This window comes from Gossypium arboreum, chromosome 11, assembly GCF_025698485.1.
Source record: "Gossypium arboreum isolate Shixiya-1 chromosome 11, ASM2569848v2, whole genome shotgun sequence".
Taxonomy (NCBI): domain Eukaryota; kingdom Viridiplantae; phylum Streptophyta; class Magnoliopsida; order Malvales; family Malvaceae; genus Gossypium; species Gossypium arboreum.
In genome coordinates this window covers 3,258,236-3,283,915 of record NC_069080.1, presented here as the reverse complement: position 1 = coordinate 3,283,915, position 25,680 = coordinate 3,258,236, and the positions used below count along the sequence as shown (strand labels likewise).

The 25,680-nt window shown below is 33.9% G+C and overlaps 4 protein-coding genes across 5 annotated transcripts; all 4 read right to left on the bottom strand.

Annotated features, from left to right (window-relative positions):
• Positions 1–6: 6 nt before the first annotated feature.
• Positions 7–4,128, bottom strand: LOC108461333 (hexosyltransferase GAUT11). Its single transcript, XM_017761152.2, has 2 exons — positions 3,553–4,128; positions 7–1,929 (listed from the first exon to the last, which is right to left on the bottom strand). The coding sequence occupies exons 1-2, from the start codon at positions 3,703–3,705 to the stop codon at positions 481–483; spliced, it is 1,602 nt and encodes a 533-aa protein (XP_017616641.1). The 5' UTR covers positions 3,706–4,128; the 3' UTR covers positions 7–480.
• Positions 4,129–6,135: 2,007 nt separating this feature from the next.
• On the bottom strand, positions 6,136–7,559 carry LOC108466762 (uncharacterized). Its single transcript, XM_017767131.2, has 3 exons — positions 7,068–7,559; positions 6,794–6,876; positions 6,136–6,580 (listed from the first exon to the last, which is right to left on the bottom strand). The coding sequence occupies exons 1-3, from the start codon at positions 7,378–7,380 to the stop codon at positions 6,284–6,286; spliced, it is 693 nt and encodes a 230-aa protein (XP_017622620.1). The 5' UTR covers positions 7,381–7,559; the 3' UTR covers positions 6,136–6,283.
• A 2,771-nt stretch (positions 7,560–10,330) lies between these two features.
• Positions 10,331–12,406, bottom strand: LOC108460615 (probable UDP-arabinopyranose mutase 2). The gene is made up of 4 exons (XM_017760179.2): positions 11,976–12,406; positions 11,211–11,461; positions 10,960–11,128; positions 10,331–10,874 (listed from the first exon to the last, which is right to left on the bottom strand). Exons 1-4 carry the CDS (start codon positions 12,300–12,302, stop codon positions 10,530–10,532), a joined length of 1,092 nt encoding a protein of 363 aa, XP_017615668.1. The 5' UTR covers positions 12,303–12,406; the 3' UTR covers positions 10,331–10,529.
• A 2,017-nt stretch (positions 12,407–14,423) lies between these two features.
• Positions 14,424–23,582, bottom strand: LOC108467055 (uncharacterized). Of its 2 annotated transcripts, none has more exons than XM_017767518.2 (9): positions 23,244–23,582; positions 21,267–21,516; positions 18,580–21,119; positions 18,354–18,463; positions 16,206–18,110; positions 15,984–16,032; positions 15,649–15,896; positions 15,451–15,549; positions 14,424–15,017 (listed from the first exon to the last, which is right to left on the bottom strand). In XM_017767518.2, exons 2-9 carry the CDS (start codon positions 21,457–21,459, stop codon positions 14,792–14,794), a joined length of 5,370 nt encoding a protein of 1,789 aa, XP_017623007.1. In that variant the 5' UTR covers positions 21,460–21,516; positions 23,244–23,582; the 3' UTR covers positions 14,424–14,791. The 2 variants fall into 2 exon arrangements, with proteins under 2 accessions (XP_017623007.1, XP_017623008.1); XM_017767519.2 differs by having other exon boundaries at positions 21,267–21,512; positions 23,244–23,578.
• Between the last annotated feature and the right edge of the window lie 2,098 nt (positions 23,583–25,680).

The following is a 25,680-nucleotide window of genomic DNA, read 5'->3' as shown; positions in this document are numbered from 1 at the left end:
GAAATCTTTATACTTTGGACGTCTACTGAACCTTAGCTTCACATTAATAATAAGGAATTGTCTACATCCTTCAGCCGGAACTTATAGGGCTGCTTCACGTTTACAGGGAATAATTCAGCTTACAATAAATATATATATGTAGTCCAAAAGATCAAACAGATTATTACAATAATTTGTAAAAAAAGAAAAAAATTTCTTAAGTTTCTTTTTCTTGCTTGAGGGGATCAACAAAACCCCATCAACCAAAAATGAATTTCCCACAAATCTTTCACCTTTTTCAAACTTTCTTGTGCATAAGAAAATCATTCCTTTTCCTTTTCAAGATACTATGATGAACCAAAAAAAAAAAAACTAACAAAAAAGATATGTCAAATCTCCTAACAATGTCAAAAAAGAATTTTCGCGATCGGCCTTTCCATGGGTTTATATCATTGGAGGTCGAGCAATTGGAACCAAAAATAGAGCACAGAGCACATTTGTCTAACTTGTGACACATTCGTGGAGATATGGTTGGCTAAGATTTATGTACCTTTCCCATAGAGGCTTATACCTTCCGATGGCCAGTTTTAGCCATGGCTTCATGTTTCCATTGAAGTGAATGACTGCTGCACTCTCGATCAGGCGGTTGTCGATGTTAAGATCGTAACCTAAACCTAACACATGCCATCTCCGATCAAGTGGTTCTGTCAGCCCATAAAATGCTAAAAGGCCAACAGGAAGAGTTCCAAGTTTCCAAAGTGTCTTATCAGAGTTTTGCTCCTGCCAGTAATGGTATCTTGCAGTAACATTCGCTTTCCTCCAGGCAATTAGATCAAAAACATTCATGCCAAATGCCCATCCACATGCTTGCGGATCGAATTTCGAGCTGATGATTGGATTTGAGAAATTCAGATACTTGTAGTAACGATGATATGCCTCAAGACAAGTCTCCACTGCCCCATTTACATTTCCATGCAAATCCAATGAGAAAAGTGGTGTTAGATCTTTCTGCACAACAACATCATCATCAAGGAATACTATCTTCTCAAGTTGCGGATAGATCTCTGGTATGTAAAACCGAAGGTGATTCAACAAGGAAATATATTTAGGGTTCCGCAATTTTGGCTCAATATTAGGATTTTCCCCGAAATAATAGGTCCTTGAACCTACATCCAGTAGCTGCTTTACGATGGGAGCATATGAAACATTCAACCATGAAAATTCCTCGATGTTCTGCACCTCTATCGTGGCCCCCTTGAAGTCATTGCTAAGGAACCAAGCTTGCATAGCACCATAGCTAACCCCATTAGTGATAATGTGGAAAACTATTTGTTTAGAATGATCAGCATTCGAAATTGTAGAATTAACGACAACTGAGGTAGCCAGAACATTGTCTGAAAATATGCAAAAATGATAGAGATTGTTGTCCACGAGTCGAGGAGAGTTTCTCCGCTCGTTTGCAAGGTCTTGAAGGGGCGGCCTTTTAAGCCAATCAGCTGAAAGCTTGAGAATGAGGCAGTGAAGACTCTTAGGAAATGCCTCAGCTACCAATTGTCCAAACACTGTACTCTGAACAGTTGCAGCATTGGCTCGCTCTTCAAGAGCTTGGATATGAGATTTCATCGTCACTATCGTAGTTGCAATGTCATAATGAGCATCTTCTGCCTTGTATATTAGAGACGATAGGCGGCTAATTATTGACTCTGCTTCCTCCAGTGTGATAGGCTTCCCTCTCATTGCAGCTTTTGAAAGCAAAAGCTGGCAACTGCGAATCATTGAGCTTAGCTCCCACGCAAGGTGAAAGTTATTGTGCTCTTTTGCAATTACAACATAAGCTTTGGCAAGTGTCATTTGTTCTGCCAACTGCCGGGACAATGATGTAGCACTCAATATTTCTTCAGTCAAGTTTAACTTCTCATGAACAACCCGCTCCATTCTTGAATCGTCCTCCTGGCAAAGCAAATGTCATTAATGAGTAACTCATGCATCAATCAGATCAAAAGATAAAATCAGTTAACCTTCAAATATTTAAAACCCATATTGATTGATGGAGATGAAAGATAAAATAAGACACGCTGAAGACTACATAAAAGCATAACAGATTGCACCCCAAAAGCACAAAGAAAAAATAGAAGACACAGACATTCCATCTCTTTCTTCCTTTTGATCTTAAAAGAGAAATAGAGTCAATTTCAGGCACAAATTTATTTGCCATTACACCAAGTAATTATCATTTTCCATTTTCAGCTCTGTTCCTGAAATAGTATTCCTACCGATCAATCAAATGAAGATACAACCCAGGTACGCCTATTCATGAAAACCAGAATGAAAAAGCAACATAAGTTGTTCAATTTGGGTTGGAGAGTTGCAATAGTCTGACGGTTTATGAAGACACTGGAAAACACAAGTTTCAGTATAAACTGTAGTATTAGCACTACTATTTTTGTTGCCAGCAAAATAACACGAGTAGTGTGATGCTAGATAATTATTATATGGTTACAAACTCAAAAGGTTTCTCTCCACTCAGGTTACAACAAGAATCCTATTTTAAGTTATCATAGAACTTTCATAAACCAAGGTTACAACATCCATGCGTCTATCATCTTATAAATTTTATAACAATACTAGATTTCAGTGAAAAAGCCTTATCATCATAAGACGATTACTTTTTATATTGTTCCTACATTTATTTGTATATTTCCCTCCATAATACAAACATCTAATTATAATTTATTCAACATTGAAAGTATTTGACACAAAATATTATCGCATCAAAGCTTTTACTTCCTTTTTTTTTTAAATCAAAGATGAGGAATACAAGACAGTTTCTGAACTTTTGCCAGTTGCGAAAATGCGTTCACTATCGACACTGGTAAAATCTGGTCTTAAACCTGAATAGCTCTAAATAAAGGTTGGTTAAGCTGCATATCATAATGTCATTTCAGAACAACAGTCATACTAAAAGTGGGAGGCTTATGCAAGTAACGGTAGTGACTCTCTCGCGCAGAAATATGATGGTGGCAATGAGACAATACTGCAACTGACTAGGGAGGGTTATGCAAGCAGCAATACCTCATTTCGGATTACATATTACAAGGACGGAAACACCAAGGTGAAGCTTGAAAAATCAAGGTCATTTACTTCATCAGTGGAGCTAAGGGTCACTGAGAGCATTGCTCTTACAAGCAATGCAGAAGGGCTTTAGGCTGGTTTCCTGGTGACACTTGGTTTACGTTTTAGTTTCATTTCGAGATGTGAATTGATTTATGGGTTTTAACAGATTAGATCATCCATTATTATTGGGATTGTGCTATTCATTATATATATACATACATAACTGAGATTACAGCTAAAGTAACACTAAAATAAAGAACTTCATATTCATCCTTATGCTTTAAATCCTATAACCAAGAATTGAATAATACAATAACAATATAAACCCACATAAACAGAACCAGATAAATAAATAAAAAAACATATACTTAAAAGATCAAAATTAAAACAAACCAGATAAATAGAAAACATATAATAAAATATCAAAATTAGAGAGATATGGGTTGTTTATGTTCTTACATGAACAGGATGCTCGACCCGATCTTCATTATGATTATGATGAACTACAAATAAAACCAATACAGCAACAACAAACAGCCCAAGCAACGCACAGATCCAATGCGAAAACCTCCTTCGGACCGGGCGCCGGTAATCGGTGGCCCGCCGCCGCATCTTATAAACCAAATACCCTCCACAATTTGACCACCAAATCAAGGTTTTCTCAAATACCCTTTTTCTTCAGATTCGATCATAAAAAAACAATTTCAAAGAAAAAAATTATATACAACCACTCCACTCTTCTTTTCCCACTCTATCTAGCAATAAAAAGAAACAAAAACAACACTGTTAGGATTGTTTTTAGATGCGAATCAAAGGCCTATATGAATAAGAACTGACAGTAATGGGATCTGGGTTTTCTTTGTTCTGCATGAACAGTTAAAGAACACAAAGGGTAAAGATTTTAACCAGAGAAGAAGGGTTTGTTTTTTTTCCCTTTTTTTCTATTATTTTCGGGTTTGGTTTAATATTTTGGTTTATAGATGTAAAGAGAGGGAAACGACAAGGAAAAGAGAGGGGGAAAGGGATCAAGCACATGAGACCATGTGATAAGCTTATGGTTTTTTTTTTTTTTAAATCCAAATAATCCATATAATTATTATAAAAATAATTTATATATTTATATCATATTTGTACTAGATATTTAAAAGTTTAAATTATTATTTAATAATATATTTTATTTTATTTATAAAATTTAAGTTTAATGTAATTTACCTTTAATTTATCAATTAGATCTATTTTACTCTTATTTCAAAAAATATATATATTTTAATCTTTGAACTTGAAATCCACCTATTTATAACATTTTAAAACTATACCACACCATCGTTTAATAAAATTTAAGTTAAAAATCAAAATAAACCTAATTATAAAATTTAAGTATAAAAATAAATTTTATATAAATTTACATTAAAAAAAGTACACTGTCATTTACATATTTTACATATATACTAACCCATTTACATATTTTATATAAATTTTAATTTATATTTCATAAATATTAATATATTTATGCTATATTCTTTTTTCTTTTTTTGCCTGAGATGATAATGAATGCCCATATATACTCACAAATTTTTTAAAAATTATTTGCTATTTATAAGCCAATGAAAATGGCATGTAAAATTGGTATTGTATTTATATAATTTCATTTAACGTTTATTTATGTAAATTCTGAAAAAAATTATTGGACAGATTTTTTATGTTGTATTTATTTATATTTGAATTTTGCATTTATTGTTACTTTTACGTTTAACATGATGTGCTCCAATTTGGCAATTATATTATTTTACCCCACAACAGACAAATCCAATCTATCATTAACAGAAAGTTTGGATTCTACTATTTCCGGGTTAATTATATATGGACTATGGAGTAGAAATAAAAAATTATAAAAATTTTAAACGAATTTTTAAAATATTTTTTTGCCGTTTAATGAATTACACATTAACTTCTATACAACTTGACATGTCAGTTCTGTTGAAGTGAATTTTGAATTTAAAAATTTAATTTGAATAGATTTTAAATTTTGAGAATTAAATAATTTAAAAAGTAACTAAAATAATAAAATGACAAACATTAAAAATTAAATTTATTATTATTCCATTATATATAGTAATAACATTTTTCGCATGGTAATCGTTAAATGGGTCGGATCATAATTTCAGCATTAAAAAATGTCAAAATCAATGTTTTTATAATTAAATTTAAATAAAATGAGATTTTATTAGCTCTTGTTGTTGAAAATCATAAAATTATTGAGCGGATATCGGGTTTAATGAAACCATAAATAGCACGGCCATAGGCCATTTGATAAATCTAGTATTAAATACTACGACAAAGACAGTACAATAAAATTATGGCAATTTAATAATTAAAAACAGAATCAAAAATAATTAAAAGAACAAAATTTAAGTTATATTATTCTTAAAATATTTATTACTGAATAAAGAATAAAGAGGGGTTATCATATTTGCAGTCATTTGATATTTGGCAAGATTTTGCTATTAGATTTCGTATTTATATATTTAGTATTTATATTTTAATTTGATCATTTTAGTTCTTATATTTTTAAATTTTAAAACTTTTAGTTCTGAATAATTGATAACTATTAAATTCATTAAGTTAAGTTTTATCATTTTAAAATTTGATATAAATATATTATCACATATATAATGCTATGTCAATTTGTTATTTTCATATATTACTCATAAAAATTAATTAATAGATTTAATGAAGATTGTTTATATTAAGATTAAAATTTCAAAATTAAAAAATATAGCGACTAAATTCATAATTTTATACATAATACAAAACTAATGATATAATTTAATCCAACAATTTTAATTGCTACCATTTGGCCTGGACATTTGATATTTTATGTTTATTGCTTATTCATTTTGTAATATAATTTGTAGATGATTTAGCATATTTTTGTTTCCTTTTAATATTATTCTTTAATATGTTTAAAAATTGAAATGGTAGGTGGCCTAGTTGTTCTTTTTTTTTCAATTTATTTTATCTTTGCATTATTTTTTTAGAAACTTTTAATTAAATACTAATATGCAACTTAATAATTTATTATTTTTTTTAAAAAAATGCTAAAATTAATAAAGCTTCATCCATGGTGGTGAGTAATAATTAAATTTAAAAAAAAAAAAAACAATGACAAAATTGAGACGTTTGAATTAATTCAAGCCAAAAGCCAGAAATTCTTGTGAAGCTTCGTGGTAATCAAGTAGCCACCAAGCTGGCTGCTTTTCCTCCTCACGGCCACCGTCTTGCACGACGAAGGAGCGTTTTCAATGCAGTAATCAACAACTCCGCCGCCACTGCCTCTTCTCTTTCCACCCCATCTCCTTAATAAACGCCAAATCACGCATCTCTTCCTTTGCCCTAACACCAAAATGGACACTTTGCCTTGCTCTGCTGCCTCCACAATTACTGGACCCTTCTCCTTTCCTTCAACCTTCGCCACCTCAACTTCAACCTGCAGACAAATGTGTACATGCGCATATCCATTACTTCCTATACAAAATGCATTTCTAATGTAAACTTGGCTTAATAAATTAGGGATAATAATTTAGTAATTTTTTTAAAAGTTTTTTGAACCAAACTAATTATCAGATCAATCAAGATACCTCAACCTGTTCTTTCTTTTACGTTTTTACCCTTAAAAGTGAAGTGAAATTAAAGTACTTACCCCTGGCTTGTTCATCTGACAAATATTTTTCATGGAGTGAAGCAATTGATGTGCCCTTGCATTACGCTTCTTATTAGACCACTCTGCATAATATCAAAATGAACTCGTCAATTATTTGAAATCCAACACCAACAAACTTAGAAATAAATCAATCAACAAAACTCTAAAATGAAGTAACGAATATGCACAGAGAGATCAGTTTATTCAAAGAAACTAATCATTTTAGAGTTATAGTATCATTTATATATATGTAAACATAATATTTAGGAAAAACCTCTTCTTCTGGGCTTGGCTACATGAAGAAGAACAATGGAATCATGATCTTGAATAGCGTAAGATAATGCCCACTCAAGCGCTGCCTTAGATTCCAGGCTCGAATCAACCACCACCATAACCTTATTCCCGCGCTCATTGCAGATAAGATTATCAGTATCGCCGCGCTCACCTAAGAACTCCGCTGCTTGCTGATCGTTTTCGAAGCAATTCGCGGCTGATTTTTTCCGCCGGAGAGAAGGTGAGTGGACGCGAACTCGAGGCAGGGATCGGCCGAGGCTCAATTTTGGTGACCCAGAATGTGATCGACCCATGGTTTTTCACTTTTGAGTGGAAATTAAGGTGGGAAAATTGGTATATGCAAGGGCAGCCGACAAGTGGATATATGATTATAATGTGATCGTCCTCGGCACTTGTGTTGACTTTGCAACCGAATCTCCGTTACTCATTTTCTTGTTTGTTTCTTTCGTTTTCTTCGTGGTGGGGCATTTTTAAGGACGTGCCTGCCATCAAGATTTATGGTTATTAGTTGCAAGTCGGACAAGTCATATAAAATCCCTGACTTTATGTTAAAAATCAATCATATATCAATTTCATTAGAAAAATTATAAAATTTATTTCCATATTAAAAATAAATTATGTTATTCTAAGATATTTTATTTTATTTATTTAAAATAAATAAATTGATTTGATATTTATACTATTATTTACCTTATGTTTAGATTGAACAAAAATAATAATAATAAATAAATAAAAGAAAGCAATACCATTTCCTTTTTGGATAACATTTTTTATTTAAGAGGGTTTGAATATATTTATTTTCCCTTGAATTACTTAATTTTAATTATCCTAAAAAAGCTAGTGAAAAAAGTGATATTTCATATCAAATATCGATATTGTCCTATTAACCTTTTACGTAAATTATTTTATAGAAAGGGTAAAATATATTATAAAAATCATTTCCTTATCTTTCTCCAATTTAACCAAACAAAAATAATAAAAAGTCTTTCGCTTTCCTTTTCTTTATTAACAAAATAAACATAGATTTTTCCTTTTCCTTAACCTTCTCTTCCTTCCTTTCTTTTCCTTTACAAATTATTTATTCACGTAGTGTTTCACGAATTAATTAAATATCAATTTAATTAAAAATATATGAAATATTATTTTATATTTAAAATAAGTTATATCATTTTAAATTATTTTAGCCTTTTATTTTTAAAATTAATAAATAATTTACCATACAAATTGCATTAATAAAATTTTAACTATATCAATTAATTGACATTTTTTTGTAATAAGTTTTTTATTATAAATAATTGGGAAGAGAAATAAAATTATTTAGAATTGAACCTAAATTTTCATGCCTAAACTATAATAAGAAAATAAGAAAAGAAACTCAACATACATAACTATGATACCAACAAATATTAGATGTAATAATAAAATACATGACCCTCTGAAAAAAAAAAAACAATTTTAACTTTGGTTTATTTTGCTCGAATTTAAATGTCATGACTTGAAACACTTTTTAACAATTTATTACTTTTTGTTTCTACTTGCATCCAAGACCAGTTTCTAAAAACTTCTGTTTGATAATTTTAACAAATTGATTTATTTTATTTAGTAAAATTTTCGATTTTTGGGGTTGAAAGTAAGCCAAAATATGAAATTTTATTAAATTTTTCTTTGAGAGCTAAGCATTTAACTAATAATTTTATTTACTATTTATTAGTGCTTTGTTCTTGGATGAAATGTACCTATTTGATTTGTACTTGGGTGGTAAGTTAAAAGAATATTTAAATAATCATTAGATTATTGCACAGTTATAATGTGAGTAAAAATATAATTATATAATAAATATATTTATAAATAAATAAAATTTTGATTGAGATGATAAAAATGTCTAAAATTATAATATTTTAGGTTCAAATTTATTTCTCTTATATAAAAGAGTTAAAAGAAAGAAAAATACATTCAAAATATAATATTTAGATAAATTGTTAAAATAGTCGCTTTTATTTTCTTTAAGTTACATTTTAGTCATTTATGTTAACGTGTTGTAACATTTTAGTCACTGAACCGTTAATTATTATTAATGATGTAACGGTAACTGATATGGCACATTAAATTATCATTTCAAACAAAAATTTTAAGTTAAATTTTACAATTGATTCCTATATTCTTTTTTTCGTTTTGATCAATTTATTTTTCTTTATTTCCATTCTCTTCTACTTCTTCCTCTATTTTTCTTCATTCTTCATCTCTTTTAGCGTAAAAAATTTAATTGCTCAAAAAAATAGGGATTAATTATATAATTTAACCTAAAATTTTTGTTTGAAATAATAATTTAACATGTCACGTCAGCTCACTATTACACGTTAATAAAAATTAATGCTTTATAATTAAAATGTTGCAATACAATAACGTAAGTGACTAAAATTTAACATTTTAAATATAAGTGACTAAAGTGTAATTTAAAAAAATAAAAGTGATTATTTTGATAATTTACTCATTATATTTTTATATGCAAATTGGAATATATATTATACATATATATTAAATGCTAGTACTTTCAAATAAAATAGTAGCTTTACGAAGGAAATAATCTCTCAAATCATACCAAGTAATATGGTAAATGAATAGATCTAATAATCTCTCCATCTAAGTAGATCTGATTGTGTGTAGGGCCATTTAGACCGCCCGGCCCGGCCTTAATTCAGTAAAAATAAAAATTAAATTCTTTTTTTTGTTTTTTAATGTTATTTTCTTATTATTTTCTCCTTATTTTACTATTATTTTATTATTATGTTGTCACTATTTTATTGTTATTGTTTAAATATTATATAAAACTTATTTTATTGTTAATTTTGTTATTATTTTAAAAGTATTTGTTAATTTTGTTATTATTTTAAAATATTTACTTGTTAAGTTACATTTATCTTAATGTTATTTAAGTCTACATATTTTTAAAATTTATTTTTAGTTTGTTAAAAATATTTATTTTGATGTTTTTAATATTTTTAATGTATTATATATATTTAAAAATTATATAAAATAATATAAAATTAATACATATGGGCCAAGTCAGGCCCAAATTTTAGCATTTTTTATTTGAGTCAAACTTAGACAAAATTTAAGCCCACTTTTCAGGACGGGCCCAAGTCTGAGTTTAGTAAATAGACTTAAATTTTTAGTTGAGCCCAGCTTGACCCATTCCATGAGCACCTCTAATGCTAAGTAATACGGAAAAATAAATAGACGTAATAATCTTCCAATCATGCTAAGTAATATGGTAAATAAATAGATGTAATAATCTCTTAGTCATGCTAAGTAATACGGTAAATAAATAGATCTATATCCCCCCTGCAAAAATAATCATTCCAAGCTTTAATGCAAGAGCTTGAACAAAAATGGATGATCAGCGATACGAGCCAATAGCAGCTAAACTTAACGCGAAGTAAGCTTATTTCGAGGGACCATTAGGCAAATCAGAAGATTTTGAGGCACCTGATGGGTTCAGCTCATCCCATGCTTCAATCCATGTCACCATAGCATCTGCAAGCTTGTTAAAGTAGTCATCGACCTTGCCGAGTTTCGCCTTCACCTGATTGGCGATTTCAATGTAGCATTTTTGAACGCTGGTGCAGTCCTTCGGAAGGGTAACCGATTGGAAGAACGGGATCAACTCTTCTTGCCAGTAGATCCCTTTGTATTCTTTCCTAAGATTCACGAATGGGTTGCTTGCTTTGCTGTGCCAAATGTATGGCAATCCGGTCTTCACTCCCCATCCGAGGTGATCGCATATAACCTGCACGACAACGGACAAACTATTAACGACTGCAGTTTAATAAGCTGGCCATAAGACTATAACGGCAGCGACAAAGATAAGATACCTTGGTGCACCAGCCAGCCCACATATCATCGTATCGTCCAATAGGCTGGCCATCGCCCATAAGTCCAAAGTACATTGCCGGGCCGATCAACTCACGGTCGAATGCGAGATTCATACCACACATGGGAAACAAGGTTCCCTTAGGTATTGTCATAACAGCATCAACGTACCTGATCGGATTCAGACACGGTTTAGTCTTCGAAACAATAACATGCGATCATCATCGGTTATATATATACACATTATCAGTACCTGGTGTTCCTCTCAAGAGGCTTGACAAGCTGAGTTGGTGCGTCATAATCTGGGATGTTGAGCCAGAGACCGTGAGACACGGCGGTGGGAACACCCTCGCGGAGACTAAATGGGTACCCGCGAACAAAATCGGCACCAGCTCGGTATGGATCGTAAAGGGTGTTGAAGAAAAACGGAGTAGAGGGACTCAGAAGGTTCTTTATGTGCTGCTCCAATGCATTAATGTCTTTTCCAGATGGATCTTTAGCAACCTGTAAAAACCAAGCAGCCTCAAACTTTCAGATTCACAAATTCATCGGAACATAGCCGGAGCAATCGATTAGTGGAACAGAATCGAACATTTATAAAATTTAAGCTCTAAGATCTCCGTAATCGAACTCGGATACGAGGGTGTGGGATATGTATGGTAAATTTTTTCTAAATTTTTTCATATATACAGAAGACACAGATCAGTGCATGTTATTTGATGAACAATGCAAAACAGATTCGTAACGGATGGATTCATAATCTACCGGGGGGTGGGGGAAGCAATTGCAGATCCAAGTGCAAGTATCACAAAATTTACATTAAGAAAACAGATATTTTGAATTGAAAATTCAAGCCGCCAAAACACCAAATCAAATTTCAAATTAATTCAAGATCTAAACAGAACAAAAAAAAATCATCACTAATTTAACCCAGATCTCGAAAACCACCACTAATTTAAAAATGAAATCAACAAAACCAAGAATTAATAAATACATGAGAGATGAATATTGAGCTTACGAAACAATCGTCGTCAATGGTATAGATGTACTTCTTCTTGGAAACCATGTATCCAAAGCACCGACAAGCAGAGTCCTTGAAAGAGATGCAAGAAGCTTTAGGACCCAAAATCCTATTGATATCGTTCCTGTTGTAAAGCTCGTAATCAAAGCCTTCAGGAACTTTGATGGCCTTTGAAGGATCGCCATCTTGAACTATGATGAGATGGTAAGGTTGGAAAAAGGGTCTCCACATCTCCAAGAAATCCAAGTTCCTAATGGTGGGAATCACGATGTCAAGCTCATCTTTCAACAGCGTGGCTGGTGAGATAGTCGCTGGATCCGCCATTGATGAGAGCTTGGAGTTTCAGAGCAAAGCAAAAAAACCAAAACGAAGCAATGCAAAACCGAAATTGGGTGGGGAAAGGAGGGGTGGAGGTATTTGTTTAAAAGGGGAAATAGCACGCGGATGGCACGTGCGAAGAAATAAGGTGACTGTTTGTAATAAAACAGCTTTACTAGATTCCCGCGTACACCTGTTTATGGCTGGTAATAAGTGGTCCTCCTGACGTGGTGGGTCCGACTCGATTTGAGTCGAATTTGGGTTAAAGTTTTTTTTATTTTATTTTTTATCTTGAATAGCTTGATTTTAAAAATATATGTATTAAATTTTAAATTAATTTAAAATATTTAAATATTAATATTAATATATAATATATAACACATTATGGTATATTCTTAAATATTATGTAACAAATATAATTATAAAAGATTATTTTAAAATTAAATGAAATTTTAATTTAAATGATAAAAATTAAATAATAATGTTTTAGATTTAAATTTTATAAAAGTAATATTAATTATTTTATAAAACAAAATTTTTTGATAATTATTCAATTGGATTGAGATTCAATTAAAAATTTAAACCAATTTAATAAACATTTTAAATAGTACTAGACTACATTTGGATTTGAGATTAGAAAATTTTGAAATCCTATTATAATTCGGTAAGTCTCAACCGATTTACCAGTCAAATCAAACTTAGATCAAATCAAGTTTTATAAAATATGTTGTAATTTAAAATTACCTATATTTAAATTTAATTATATTTATAAGTCCACAGAATTTTGAATAATAATTCTCAACTGGACCCGGCTTGACCTCCTATTCATCTTATATTATTAAATGATAGAAGGGCAATGTTAGAAATGACATCAATTGAAGTGATTTAAAAAACTAATAAATGTTCTTTCAATTTAATAAGAATAAATTTTAAAATGATAATAGTATTTAGTCAATGTTTGTATTAGCAATTGAAATTTTGATCCGAAATAAGACGGATTTATCCTCCTATATAATAATTAAAAAAAATTAGGATTATTATACTTTTTTACCACTATTTATCATCAGTAAAAGAAAATTCTAACAATAAAATTGGGACGTGCGAGGCCGGCATGGCCGACACGATGACTTGTCTGAAAGGTTTTGTCAACATGGGGGCGACTATTCCAATTTATACTTCAAATTCAAACTCGCCGGTTTAGGTGGCTTTGATATTCGTACTGACGAGTGTATAAGCCAAAAAAGAAGTTAGGCTAAGGAAGAACACGTGGCGCATTGGTAGAGGGAGGTCAACTTTTTTTATTTTCAGATCTAGGCTGGAAAATTCGAAATTGGGAAAAGTGACTGCTTTCAGTCAGTTTGAGGAAGAAATAAATAAAAGAATTAGTCAAACGGAAAGAAGTTGACGAGTGGACTGGATTCTGTTTTGCGCCAAAATTATAGGAGAAAAGGGCGAGCATTGATTTGATTGATAAATCGTATTAGACACGTACAAAACCGCGCCAAGGGGTTTACTCAAAGACTCATTATTTGGTATATTTGATTTGTTAGTATATTCCTATTTGATACATTTTATACATTATTGGAATGTTACTCTATTTCTATTCTAAACGAGTAGTTTGACGAGTAACATTTTAGTATATCTCTATTTTTTATATTTTGTTAGTTTATTTTTATTTAACGAGATACAGAAAGTTCTATTTTGGTTCCAATATACTTCATAATGATTCGAATTCTATCAATATAATCGAACAATAATATGTCAATTTACAGTACGTCAATAATTGTATTTATGACAAGTCAAAAAATAAATTAAATCGACATTTCATGTCTAATATTAAACAAAATCAAATTTCGTTTTTGGACCTTTGAATATTCAAGATTACAAGACTATGCTTTTACATTTCAAATAGCATGAAATTAGGATACATCCAATTTGATAAAATATCATCCCATTCTAGAATGTGAATATGATCGGAAACGGTTATGGCGGAATGAGTGAGATTCAGTCTGATAATGTCAGTTTTTAAGCATGGATCAAAATCCAGGTTGGTTTTGAAGAAGATGATGGTAATTGGTGATGATGCGGCAACAAGGACAATTTTGCAGGTGGGGTGGCAAGCAGCTCTTCCAATGAAGATTGATTTTTTATTCCAATTCTTTCTATACATACATTACATACATACATACACGCATGCATACATCATACATACATACATACATACATACATACATACATACATACATACATACATACATGCAACCAAGAAATTTCAAAATGTTTAAACCTGATCAGCATGAAGAATCAATGGCCTACAATGTGTGAAGATCTACGTGCTTCTTATCCTACATTTTTGTTTGTGTGGTTCAATTATGAGCAAAAGAACTTGGAGCATAGTAAGAGAAGAATGACGGATAACAATGGCCGTTCACTCTCCTCCAACCTCCCTCCCCCCCAAAACAAAAAACAACAAAAAAATATCAATCAATTAATGATCAAAGTGAAAGACATTGTACCCTATCAGGTAGATTCCTAGGCATTGGTAGTCCGATAACATATCTTTGGGAGAATTTGCGAGGACTCAAATTTGAGGACAATGAGGTCTCAGCCCCGTCAGCTTGCACCCGGCTATGGAACTTGGCAAAACGATTGATGACTGAAACCTTTTCTAGATCCTGACATTCCAGTCTCAAGTCCAAGATTGAGGCTCTCTTGTCCAGACTGCTTAAATACAGAGCAAATATTAGACACAACAACAAAATCATGATTAAGGCAAAACCATAAATGGTTGCTGCATTGACCAAACAAAGCAAAGAAAATGATCCAAAAGTAGACAAATAAATAGAGGTGCAGTCTAGCCTAGACTTTGGCAATATTAGTTAGATATGACATAAAACACAATGAGAATGCACAGATTACTAGGTTTAGTCGAGCCTCAAGCAAAATATTACTTCTAAAATAAAGCAAATCAACAAACTAAAATTCTGAATTCAGACATGTTGACACACCCCATGAGACAACAAAATAATTAAACTGAATGGGTGGTCTGTAACGGAAGTACTTAACACAAAATGTTGAACTTCAAGACTCCTAAATATACACTGGATGAGATATTATGCATGAACATGAATGGTAAAAAGTTTATGCAAGTTACCTCTGTAAATCGTTTTCCAGCTTCTTTGCCCTGATGATGAACTCTTCTGCAGCCTTTAAGATGGATTGATTTCTCTCCTCCCTAAGCTTTTTAGAGAGGCTAAAAGCAAATAGACAAGAAAAAAAATCATCAGTAAGATGGTATGCTCACAAAAAAGAAGATGCTCAAGGATTTCAGAAATAATTAACCAGTTCTTACATGCTTCTGCTTCCAGGAGGAACAGCTGTATTACTTTCAGGTATATATGCCGTGTTGCATGCATCCCCTAACACTGATCTAGAAACAAAATAGGTCAGAGTCTCATAGTTTTTGCTGGCATCTGCAGAAAGAACTACTCTTGGAGGAGCACGAAGTAGTTGCTGCATAAGCTGTGTTGTCAAAACAAGCCTTCTTTTGGATTTAAAAACTGGCGGCCAATCTTCAATCATTTCAGATTCATCCTCAATCTGCAATTAAGATCAATGTCTGTAAGCTGAGAACTCTCGGAGTTTTAAGAAGGAAAAACAAACAATCAGAGCTAACATTGAACACACCTTCTCAATCAACCAATTTGCTGCATAAGCCCATTCCATTTCTGCCACACTGTAATCAATAGAAAATTCCAAAAAGAACAAAAAACAATAGGATAGTGAGAGGAGAGCAATTATTTTTTGCATGTTAGCAAATTATCAATCAGAAAATTTTGAGCACTTTGGACCATCAATATGTATAATGTTAAAAGTCATTGCAACAAACGGGAGATTGACTCCACTCACCTGATGTTCTGAGGCCCTTGAGAACCTTGAGTCACCTCTCTATGCCATGGTAGAAACTCAAACATCATACTTTTGCGCTTCTTTGCTCTCGCAACAACCAAATTCTGATTTGCAATATCAGGTGGCAGTGAGTGAGGGGAGATGTACTCACTTGCTATTGGCATAAAGTTTGAGCTTTCCCGGTTATCCATCAGACTAGCATCAGCAACGGTATTAATCTGCTTACTTGAATGAACAGGCAACCTGTCAGAAGCCCAACCAACAATGGATGCTTTTTCTGTAGCATTCATCATGGCAATTTTCCGAGCATCATATATGGGCAAAATTTTCCCGTTTTTAATTGCCCCACACTGATTAAACCAGGATGGAGCCATCTCAGGACTGATCTGAGAGTGTTCAACCCTGATATTAGAAGCTGAATTATTAGAATTGAAGAAATGTTGGGGATCATTCCGAACAAATGCCAACATATTATTAGCAGATAACTGTGTCTCATGGTTATCTCCAGTGTTTGATAAAGAGCTCAGCATTTTAGAATCTCCAGAAGGAACTGAAGTACAGTTAACCAGGGCATCTCTCATCGTAGTACTGGATCCATAAGATAACTGCTCTGCACCCTGGGAACTTTCCTGCTGAGCATCCAAATCAGAGTCTGGAGGTAGACCTTTAAATTTTTTAACACTCCTTGGATCAACCTCTGTATTTCTCAAGGCCTGCACCTGATGCAACAATGAATCATTCTGACACACAGCACCATCTGGTCTTAAAGAACGGCCAAAAGCTTCAATGTCTCTTTGCATTCTTACAGGATTTTGGATGGCATTATTCTCCGGTAATCCCAGTTGGGCTTTTTCTGGCTGCTCTTCTCCAACAAAGCTTTTTGGTTTAGCAAAGCCTGCAGGGAACTCAGATTGGCCACTATTTCCTGCCCGGGCAATTTGATCGTCTAGCTTCTCTGATCCAGGAAGAGTTTTTTCTGAGTTACTATTTGACTGTTGATGAGGATTCAACAAATTTTGTGACGCCTGAGAGAACTGAGTTCCTAATAGATATTCTGGGGCTGAGATACTGGTCCAAACATTGGGCATTTGTGTATAAGCACCATGCTGAGAAGATTCAGCAGTGGCAGAGGGTTGGGAAGCTGGCATAGCCTCCAACACCGGAAACTGCTGACCTGAATCCTGTGCAAGGTTTTGTTTTCCAGTGCTACTACTAGGAAAAGAAGTCTCTGAAGAAGAAAAGTCGTCATCTGGAGCAGTTTTACGTTTGCGAGGTGCTGATTTGCCAACCAATTGACTAGTTCGAGCTCTCTCAGAAGAGTCATCAATCTGCTTTGACTCAGATGCCAACCCAACAAAAGGTGCATTGACAGATTCACTTGGTGTTATCTGTCTACCCGCACCAATAAAATGCTGGCTTTGAAGATGACTTTTTAAATAAGAATAATCAGAGGTAAAACCCGCAGAAACATTGCCCTGGATATTATACTGAGAACCTTTATTGCCGGTTAGACCAGAAACACTTGAAACATTATTCATAATATCTTCTTGGGATGCTCCATGAGTCGAGGACTGACCAGAAGCTGTTGAACCCAACCATGTACGATCCTTCCTTCCTACCTCAGAAGAAACATGAACTGAATTTAAAGAATTAACTCCTTGCAGAGAACTCTGAGATGAAATTACACGATCTGGAATAGTAAACCTTTGAGATGGAGGACCCAGTTTTAAACCAAAACCCTGAGATGCAGAAGGCTTATTATATTCAAATTGGCCTACAGATCCATCAGAATTCTCTGCATCTGGCATTTCAGATGATTGATTGCATTCAGAAGAGCTCAAGTGTGTTGCAGTACCATGTTCCCTTGGCTGATCAACTTTTTGAAGAAGCTCCAACATATTTTTACTGCAAAATTTTGAAAACTCAGGGCACAAGAAAAAGTAAATAGCACAAATGTAATAGAAAGGAAAGCAGAATTGTTGGCTTTACCATATTTCAAGTGTCATATGATGATGAATGAGTTTTTACTATCATAGCTTAACAATCCAAAAGACTATATCTTACATATCAGTAACATCCACAATAAGAATTGAGAAAAGCAATATTCAAGTCGAGCTAAAAATTGAGAAGTACAAAACATTCGCCTACCTATTTGAAGCTGTCTTGTTTGGCATAAAACCACCAAAAGATCTCTCACATGAACCAGGATTTGAGCTTCTGGAAGGTACCTCGTCTACTTGAATGCCCTGAAAACAACCCTAATATGCAGAAGAAAGTTAATAAAAGAATGTTTGATCTTCTGATGGCTACATTAATAAAAGAAAGTTAGGCTATTTCAAACCATTAACATATATGGCCAAACAAAGAAAATAACCTTTTCAGTGTCTGTAGACTCTCCAGCGGCATGACAAGTATATTTTGACTGCCCAAAATATCCTTGGTCATGAACTTTGGATCCTTGGGAACCATTGGGTCTTCCCTGCATTTGTGTGACACTTTTATTTCCATAAGAACGTTCAACCTCCGCATTCAGATCCCCCATAGGATGATACTGGAAGTTACGGGTTCCATAAGGTTTATGACTAACTTGAACAGATGACTTCTGTTTTGCTCCCTGTGGATCATTTGCATCCAACCAGACATTTTCTCTATTGCCACCAGTGGAAGTATGGTGGGAAAAGTTACGGCGAAAACTGTCATTTGAATTTTCTTTGACATTGAGGTTCTCCATATTTGCTTCAGACAGTCCCTTGTCCAAGTAATTATTTCCAGAGGAATCAAAAGCTTGAGGACTCTTATCCAGATTTTCCTTAAAATTTGCTGGCACCCTGCTTAATCCAGAATTTACTTTAGAATCAATACTTCTCCAAAGAGTAAGATTATGGCTGTTTGGAAGCTGCTGGCTGCTCTCCTTGGTGACCCTTGTGGTTCTTGAATCTGTTATTGCAGCAACATTATCCTGATCAAAACCTTCCCGATTCACCTCTGGGCTTCCCAAGCTGGAATTCACATTCCGTGATTCAGGATGATCAAGAGCAGAACCATGACCTCTCTCATACATAGAACCTATGTGATCATTATTCTGAGACGACTGCAACGAGCTTTCAGCATCCTGACTTTTTGATATGGCACCACCACTACGTGATGCAGACTCAACAAAGTTCCAACTGTTTGGCTTATTGTGGATTTGACCACGAGGATCATATGCAGCTATGCCTTGGGGACTTGAAATGCTCCTTGCACTTACTTGCACATCAGGACTCTGAGCAACATTTTCTAAGAGTTGAGCACTTTCAGCTACATTCTTTTGTAGAGGACTCTGATATGACCATTTGCTTTGTCCTTCTGTTAGCTGTTGAACAGACCTCTGAGGGGTATCATTATGCATCCTCATCTGTTCATTTGTAGTCTGAACTCCTGATTGTTGAACCCCAGGAACACTACAAAAGTCAAAATTGATATTGGCATCCATAGACATGGGAAAAGGCTTAGAGTTCAAAGTCAGGGCCTTTTGCAAGTTGTAATCAGTCAAAGGGGATAGCTGTTTGCTGACGTCATTGACAGTTGATGCAGGCATGTTCCGATTTGGAGGTTCACAATTCTGCATACCCAAACCACTCCACTCTTCCTGTACCCCTATTTTATTACTCGGTGTTTCTGCTACAGCAGACTGCATAAGAGCACTCCAGCTTCCACTTTGCAGAGAAGGAAATCCCCCTAAAGAGTCTGTAGCATCCAATACTGAACCCGAGTTGGTGCTCTTTCCAAAGATATCCCACATACTGTCATCTGAACCAAACAAAATCTTTTCTTCAGTTGGATCCAGCATAGCCACATTCTGGGAGGAGGAAACCTGAACTGCTGCCTTCTCCAGGGATGCTTCTGGAGGACTGCAATGTTCTTGCCTCCGAGGAGACTGTTGCATCACAGCATTTTTTGGCTGGATAACCATTTGCTGCAAGTTTTGTGAATGAACACTATTTAAACCTTGCACAGGCACATCCCCAAATACATTTTTACCCTGATCATGCTGTCTAGAAATCAAAGTTCCATCTTGCAAGCCAACTTGATCTGAAAACATAGCAGACTGATTACCCGGAAAGGGATTACTGCTAGCAGGCACCTGCTGTATTAAAGGTTTATCCATTTGAGAAGAAGAATATTGATATGGATTTCCTCTAGCACCAGTGGTAGAAATCCCATAAAATGACTGATCAACCTGTTGAGGAGCCAATCCCATCAAATGCTTCTGCCCTTGTTCAGGGGAAAACATAAATCCATCAGAGGATCCCTGCATGGCTGGAGAGGCACCATGCTGTAGCCAATTTGCATTTGGCGTCATGTGCTCAGACTGCCAGGTATGATTTGAAACATCACGGACAGGAACACCATTGATTGGAGCTGGAGAAAGACTGTCTGATACCTGATTCGTAGAGCTCAACTGCCTTGCTTCTGGTAGGTGAAACTGTGGCTTTGGAAGTTGTTGTCTCAGTAATTCTTGCATTATAGCATGTTGCTGTAACAGCTGCATGTCAGTCATACCTGATTGCTGCCTGGGCAAGGATTGGATCATGGCAGGATGCTTTCCGCTAATTGGTTGTTGCCCTCCAAAAAAATCATAATTTTTGGGAGATTCTGTAGGTTCTAACCTTGATGAATTTTTTTTATGAAAATCAGGGCCATTTCCTATTGGTGAATCAAGAACTGATAAGCCTCTAGATGACGTATCCACTCCTAAAAAGTTTGTTTCATTCTGCCTTGCTGGGAAAGCCTGATGCCCTTGTATATAGCCATTTGCAGTTGGTGATTGGTTTTGCAATTGACTTCTGGCAAAGTCAGGCCTCAGACCTGATTGACTGAAGTAAAGCCCATGCTGCAGGCTTGAAGACTGACCACCATGTCCTCTGTCAGACTCTGCTAATGCCAAAGGAAAATATAATAATGTCAAATTAAAAAGTAGTTTAGAAGCATGTAACAACAATGGCTTAATATCTCGGTACAATAATTGTTGTACCAGAGCAAGTAGAGACTGAAAAACAATCAAGATGCCTTAATTATTACCTAATTGATGAACACTTAAATTCTTCAAACTGGAAACAAGAGGCCCACCAACTTGTCTCTGGCTTCCAACCCAGAGACTGTTACTTAAGCCAGGCCAGGTACCATCAATAACCTGTGATTGATGCTGGCCCTGGGAGAAACTCTCTTGGCCAAGGAAATTATGGATCCTGTCTCCAACTTCGTTCCCAGGCATAGATAATCCAGCCAAAACTATTCGGCAGCCAAATTTTTGTGAGAAGAAAATTACTACCTACAAAAAAAAAGAATTAAGTTAAAGTTTTCACTTGCCTGAAATTCCATTATAGGGCACACAATCATATGAATCCTTCATTAAATCAAATTGTAATTAGAAACATAACTCGTCTGTACATTTAAAATTCACTCCAGATGCCATATTTCAAAAGATATTAGCTATTGAATAGTAGATGATCTTCCAACTCCTCAAGTCAAGCTAGGAACTCAAGTATTTAGCTAAAACAGCTATGCTTCAACCTTAGGTACAAGCAATAAGAGATTCTGTGAAGCCTCCCATCAAAATACAACATTTTGGGCATTGAATGAAGAATACAAGTCCATTGAACAAACATTAATCAAATTCCATCTAGGCTCAACACAGAGATATAGAAGGGAGCGGACAATGAAGACCCAGTAAACACTTACCAAGGAAAGAAGAGACAGATGTATTTCCAGTATGGAGCAAGAAGAACCAAGTACAAAAACCTCACCCAACCAAGGTGAATAATCACTCATTGTCCACAAAATAGCCACCAAAGTGGAAAACCACACAAACATTTCCGTATAAAACCTTCACTGTTTTTGCAATCAATCTAACTCCTAATACAATATAAACTCATGAAGCTTGACATCCTCCTCCAGCTAACTACTATAGTATAGACTTCACAAATAATTTTACTTCCATTCAGACTTTCATTAGCCCACATTCCCTTGCATTCTTAAAGCTTCTTAAATTGGTATCTCAACCCAACCAAGGAAGCAGAATGAGGAAAGACAACATCCTGTATGTAAATTGTTAGTAAGCACATTCCTGAATACCCTAAACAAGGGTGAGGAGCGTTCTGATGCTAAATATACTGAAAAGTGCTTACTCTGAATTCATCATAAGTGGCAAGTTGTTCACAACCTAATAATTAAGTTTCTTATTTCTTCACTCCAACAATCTAATGCCACTTTTTTGTTTGTTTTCTTATTTATGTTGCATTCTTGTTAATGGACATGAAAAAAGTAAAGAGTAAAAATACAAGCTTCAAAAGTTCATATAGGTCAAATTAATGAAGGTAGAGCTCACTAGATCACAAAATTCAGATGTACATAAAATAAGCACGGTCTGGCAAACCAAATAAATAAAGATACGGACAGCAGAAAGCTAGTACTAAAACCAAGTAAGCATCAGCGAATGGGAAAAAGAAAACAAAAATGAACATTAAAAGCATCAAAGACTACCCTAGCAAGCTCAATGAACTCCAAATACCATAAAAAGGAAAAGGACATTCAAAAAGCAACCAAAGCAGACACTAAATGTGAAATACTAACATAAATCCACTACTAATGAGAAATATCGGAAACTAAATTAAATATAAACGCGAATAAATCAGAATAAAAATTGCATAACCTTTCACAGAACAGGAAGAAAAGAACTATCATAACTTCAGCTCATTTTAAGCTTTGCAACAGCTCAAAATAACATTTCCCCAGCATAACCCATTTTCAATACAATCAAACAAACACGAAAACTCAAAATTACGTAAAAGAAACTCAAATTTCTAACCAATACAACAAAAGATCGAACAAAAAGCAAGTAATTCCCACCACAACTAAACAACAACATAAATAATATTAACTGCCCAGCCCTAGAATACCAGAGCCCCAACACTAACGCAAATGCAGCAGCTCGATATGTGTTGAACAAACAAAGGCATTATAGTTTCAGGAGAAACAAAGAAAGAGAAGTGGACTTACAGTAAAGTAGTGAAGAACTAAGCTCGAAAAAAATCGATCTTGAAGAGTGTCAAAAAAATTCTGGAAAATTTTAAATAAAAAAAAAAGTTAGGGTTTGAAAGCGAAAGAGATTTTTTTTTCTATCTTTTTAGCTGGGAGAGAGAGATAAAGTGATTTAATTAATGCGAAGCTTTCAACGATCAGAGAGAGGAGCAAAATGAGGTTTGGACCCGAAGGTGAGGTTTGGAGTCGAAGCTTAATAAGGATAGAATTACAGAATTATGCAAATGTTCGGGCAACCGAATTAATCAGTACCCATTTAATCAAATGGGAAAGTATGAAACTTATCTAAAGCTACAACAAAACCCCTCTATTATACCTTGAACGCATAATGACATTTTAAACCCTCAACTTAGGTTAAAAAAATCAATATAGCGCTTTTTTCTCTTTTCGTTTTATTTTGCTTTCATACTTTTAATTTTTGTCAAATTGATCAAATACAAATGAAAAATTGATGTGACATTCAAGCGCTAAGGTGGTATCTTGTGTAATTGTTCATGTGTGTTTATTATTGATAATATATTATTTTGCCTTATATATTACACTAACAAATAATTGCATAAATTGAAAGTCTAAAATGACATTATATCTATCTTGAATTGCATTTTAGTTTTTTTACTAAAAATATGGCAAACTAACCTTTATATGGTAAATGAGTGAGCAAAGTAATCCCTCTGTTAAAATTTTGTGTTTATATAAGATATAATAATAAATTTAGTTTTTAATCTTTACACATTTATTCAATTTAACCCCTATTCTTAACAATACTGACCCAATAGAGGAGTAGGGGTCAAATTGAATAAATTTGTAAAGGTTGAAGGTTAGATTTGCTATTATACCTTATATAAACACCAATTTTTAATGGAATGGTTGTTTTACTCTCTCCTCTGACATATAAGGACTAATTAGCACATTTTTCAATAAAATGACTAAAATGCAATTTAAGGTACAATATAGGGAGTTTTTTTGTTACTTTTACCTGAAACCTACCAATGTTGGTAAAAGTGTCATAGAGGTTCTTGTATTAAGAATCTATTACATTTTCCTCCATCTACTCAAAAGGGATAAATTAATCTTTATATATTAAATCAAAACTAAAAAATAATTTATTCATTGATCTAACATATATGGATTAATTTGCTTATTTTTAAGAGTAGAAAATGTAATATTTCTCTTAATCTAAGGCTTAGTGTTTGATATTTGAAAATATTCAACTACCCTCAAATATATATTAAATAATATATATATATATATTAAATGAAAACTGAAAAATATTTGTACTCTCTCTCTCAATGAGTATCACGTTTTTATGATTTTTAAAAATTTAATATAGATTGTTTTAGATATTTTAATTAATGGCTTAAATTAACATTTGACCATTGATTTAGTATATTTTCTTAATTTGATATTTATGATTTTTCTCATCTTAATATTTAAAATTTTTTTCTTTTGAATAAAACAAAGGTTAAAAATATCGGGAGTAGTCCCTGTACAGCTACTATCCAAAACCAGAATATGCTCCATTGCAACTGGCGGCTTCTCATTGTCGATCCAAGCTAGATCGGAATCTCCGAGCCACAGCTATGCTCTGTCGCGCATTCTCCTCGTTCATTAGAAGCCTCACAGCAGCAGCTTTGTTCGATTCCACTACGATATTCCGGTACCCATGCTTCCACAGCAAGTCCAAACCATCCAGGATCTGCCATAACTCCGCTTCTAATACCGAGCAGCGTCCCAGCCCAGGCTTCTTGTATATCCCCACAGCCACTTCCCATTCTTATCCCGAACCAACCCTCCAGCAACAGTTGCAGCCTGCACGGTCGGATGATCTCCATGCTCCATCAGTGTTAAGCTTCACGGAATTATCCGCTGGAGGTTCCCATCCTGTTGAGATCCTTCTACACGTGCCATAAGATACACGAACCAAAGCATTCCTTTTAACAGATTTCGCCCAACTTACACAACCCGTTATAATGCTGACAGTGTTGTTTCAATAGGGTCGGAAGCGTGTAAATTATTGTACTAAAAAATCACACAAAGTTCAATTCCTGTGGAAGAGAGGTGGATCACAAGGATCTCTTAAATACCAAGTCTTTCCTTAGTCGAATATCCCTTTATAGTAATTTAATAGCACAATTAAAGACTACTATTATACCTCAAATATTGAAAGAAAAATAGGACAAGAAAGAACACAAGAGTTTTAACGAGGTTCGGTAAATTATACCTACGTCCTCGGCACTAACACCGGATGATAACTTTACTATCTCCAAAATATTACAAACAAATAGAATTCTTAAGAATTCTCAAATGGGAGAAGAGAAAACTAAGAGAGAAAGATTGGTTGGGATGATTGAAATGAGAAATGGTTAGGCCTATTTATAGTTAAGGCTCGGGACTA

What these genes read in the sequence shown, in the direction of transcription:
- LOC108461333 (XM_017761152.2), bottom strand. Translation starts at nt 3,705, where the DNA reads ATGCGGCGGCGGGCCACCGATTACCGGCGCCCGGTCCGAAGGAGGTTT. An exon ending in GGGTCGAGCATCCTGTTCAT is followed by an intron (nt 1,930 to 3,552) that starts GTAAGAACATAA and finishes TTGCTTTGCCAG; the next exon opens with GAGGACGATTCAAGAATGGA.
- LOC108466762 (XM_017767131.2), bottom strand. Translation starts at nt 7,380, where the DNA reads ATGGGTCGATCACATTCTGGGTCACCAAAATTGAGCCTCGGCCGATCC. An exon ending in AGCCAAGCCCAGAAGAAGAG is followed by an intron (nt 6,877 to 7,067) that starts GTTTTTCCTAAA and finishes GATATTATGCAG; the next exon opens with AGTGGTCTAATAAGAAGCGT. An exon ending in GTCAGATGAACAAGCCAGGG is followed by an intron (nt 6,581 to 6,793) that starts GTAAGTACTTTA and finishes ATTTGTCTGCAG; the next exon opens with GTTGAAGTTGAGGTGGCGAA.
- LOC108460615 (XM_017760179.2), bottom strand. Translation starts at nt 12,302, where the DNA reads ATGGCGGATCCAGCGACTATCTCACCAGCCACGCTGTTGAAAGATGAG. An exon ending in CCATTGACGACGATTGTTTC is followed by an intron (nt 11,462 to 11,975) that starts GTAAGCTCAATA and finishes TGGTTTTTACAG; the next exon opens with GTTGCTAAAGATCCATCTGG. An exon ending in CCTCTTGAGAGGAACACCAG is followed by an intron (nt 11,129 to 11,210) that starts GTACTGATAATG and finishes GAATCCGATCAG; the next exon opens with GTACGTTGATGCTGTTATGA.
- LOC108467055 (XM_017767518.2), bottom strand. Translation starts at nt 21,459, where the DNA reads ATGCCTGGGAACGAAGTTGGAGACAGGATCCATAATTTCCTTGGCCAA. An exon ending in AACAAGACAGCTTCAAATAG is followed by an intron (nt 18,111 to 18,353) that starts GTAGGCGAATGT and finishes AAAATTTTGCAG; the next exon opens with TAAAAATATGTTGGAGCTTC. An exon ending in CTGGAAAACGATTTACAGAG is followed by an intron (nt 15,018 to 15,450) that starts GTAACTTGCATA and finishes GTATTTAAGCAG; the next exon opens with TCTGGACAAGAGAGCCTCAA.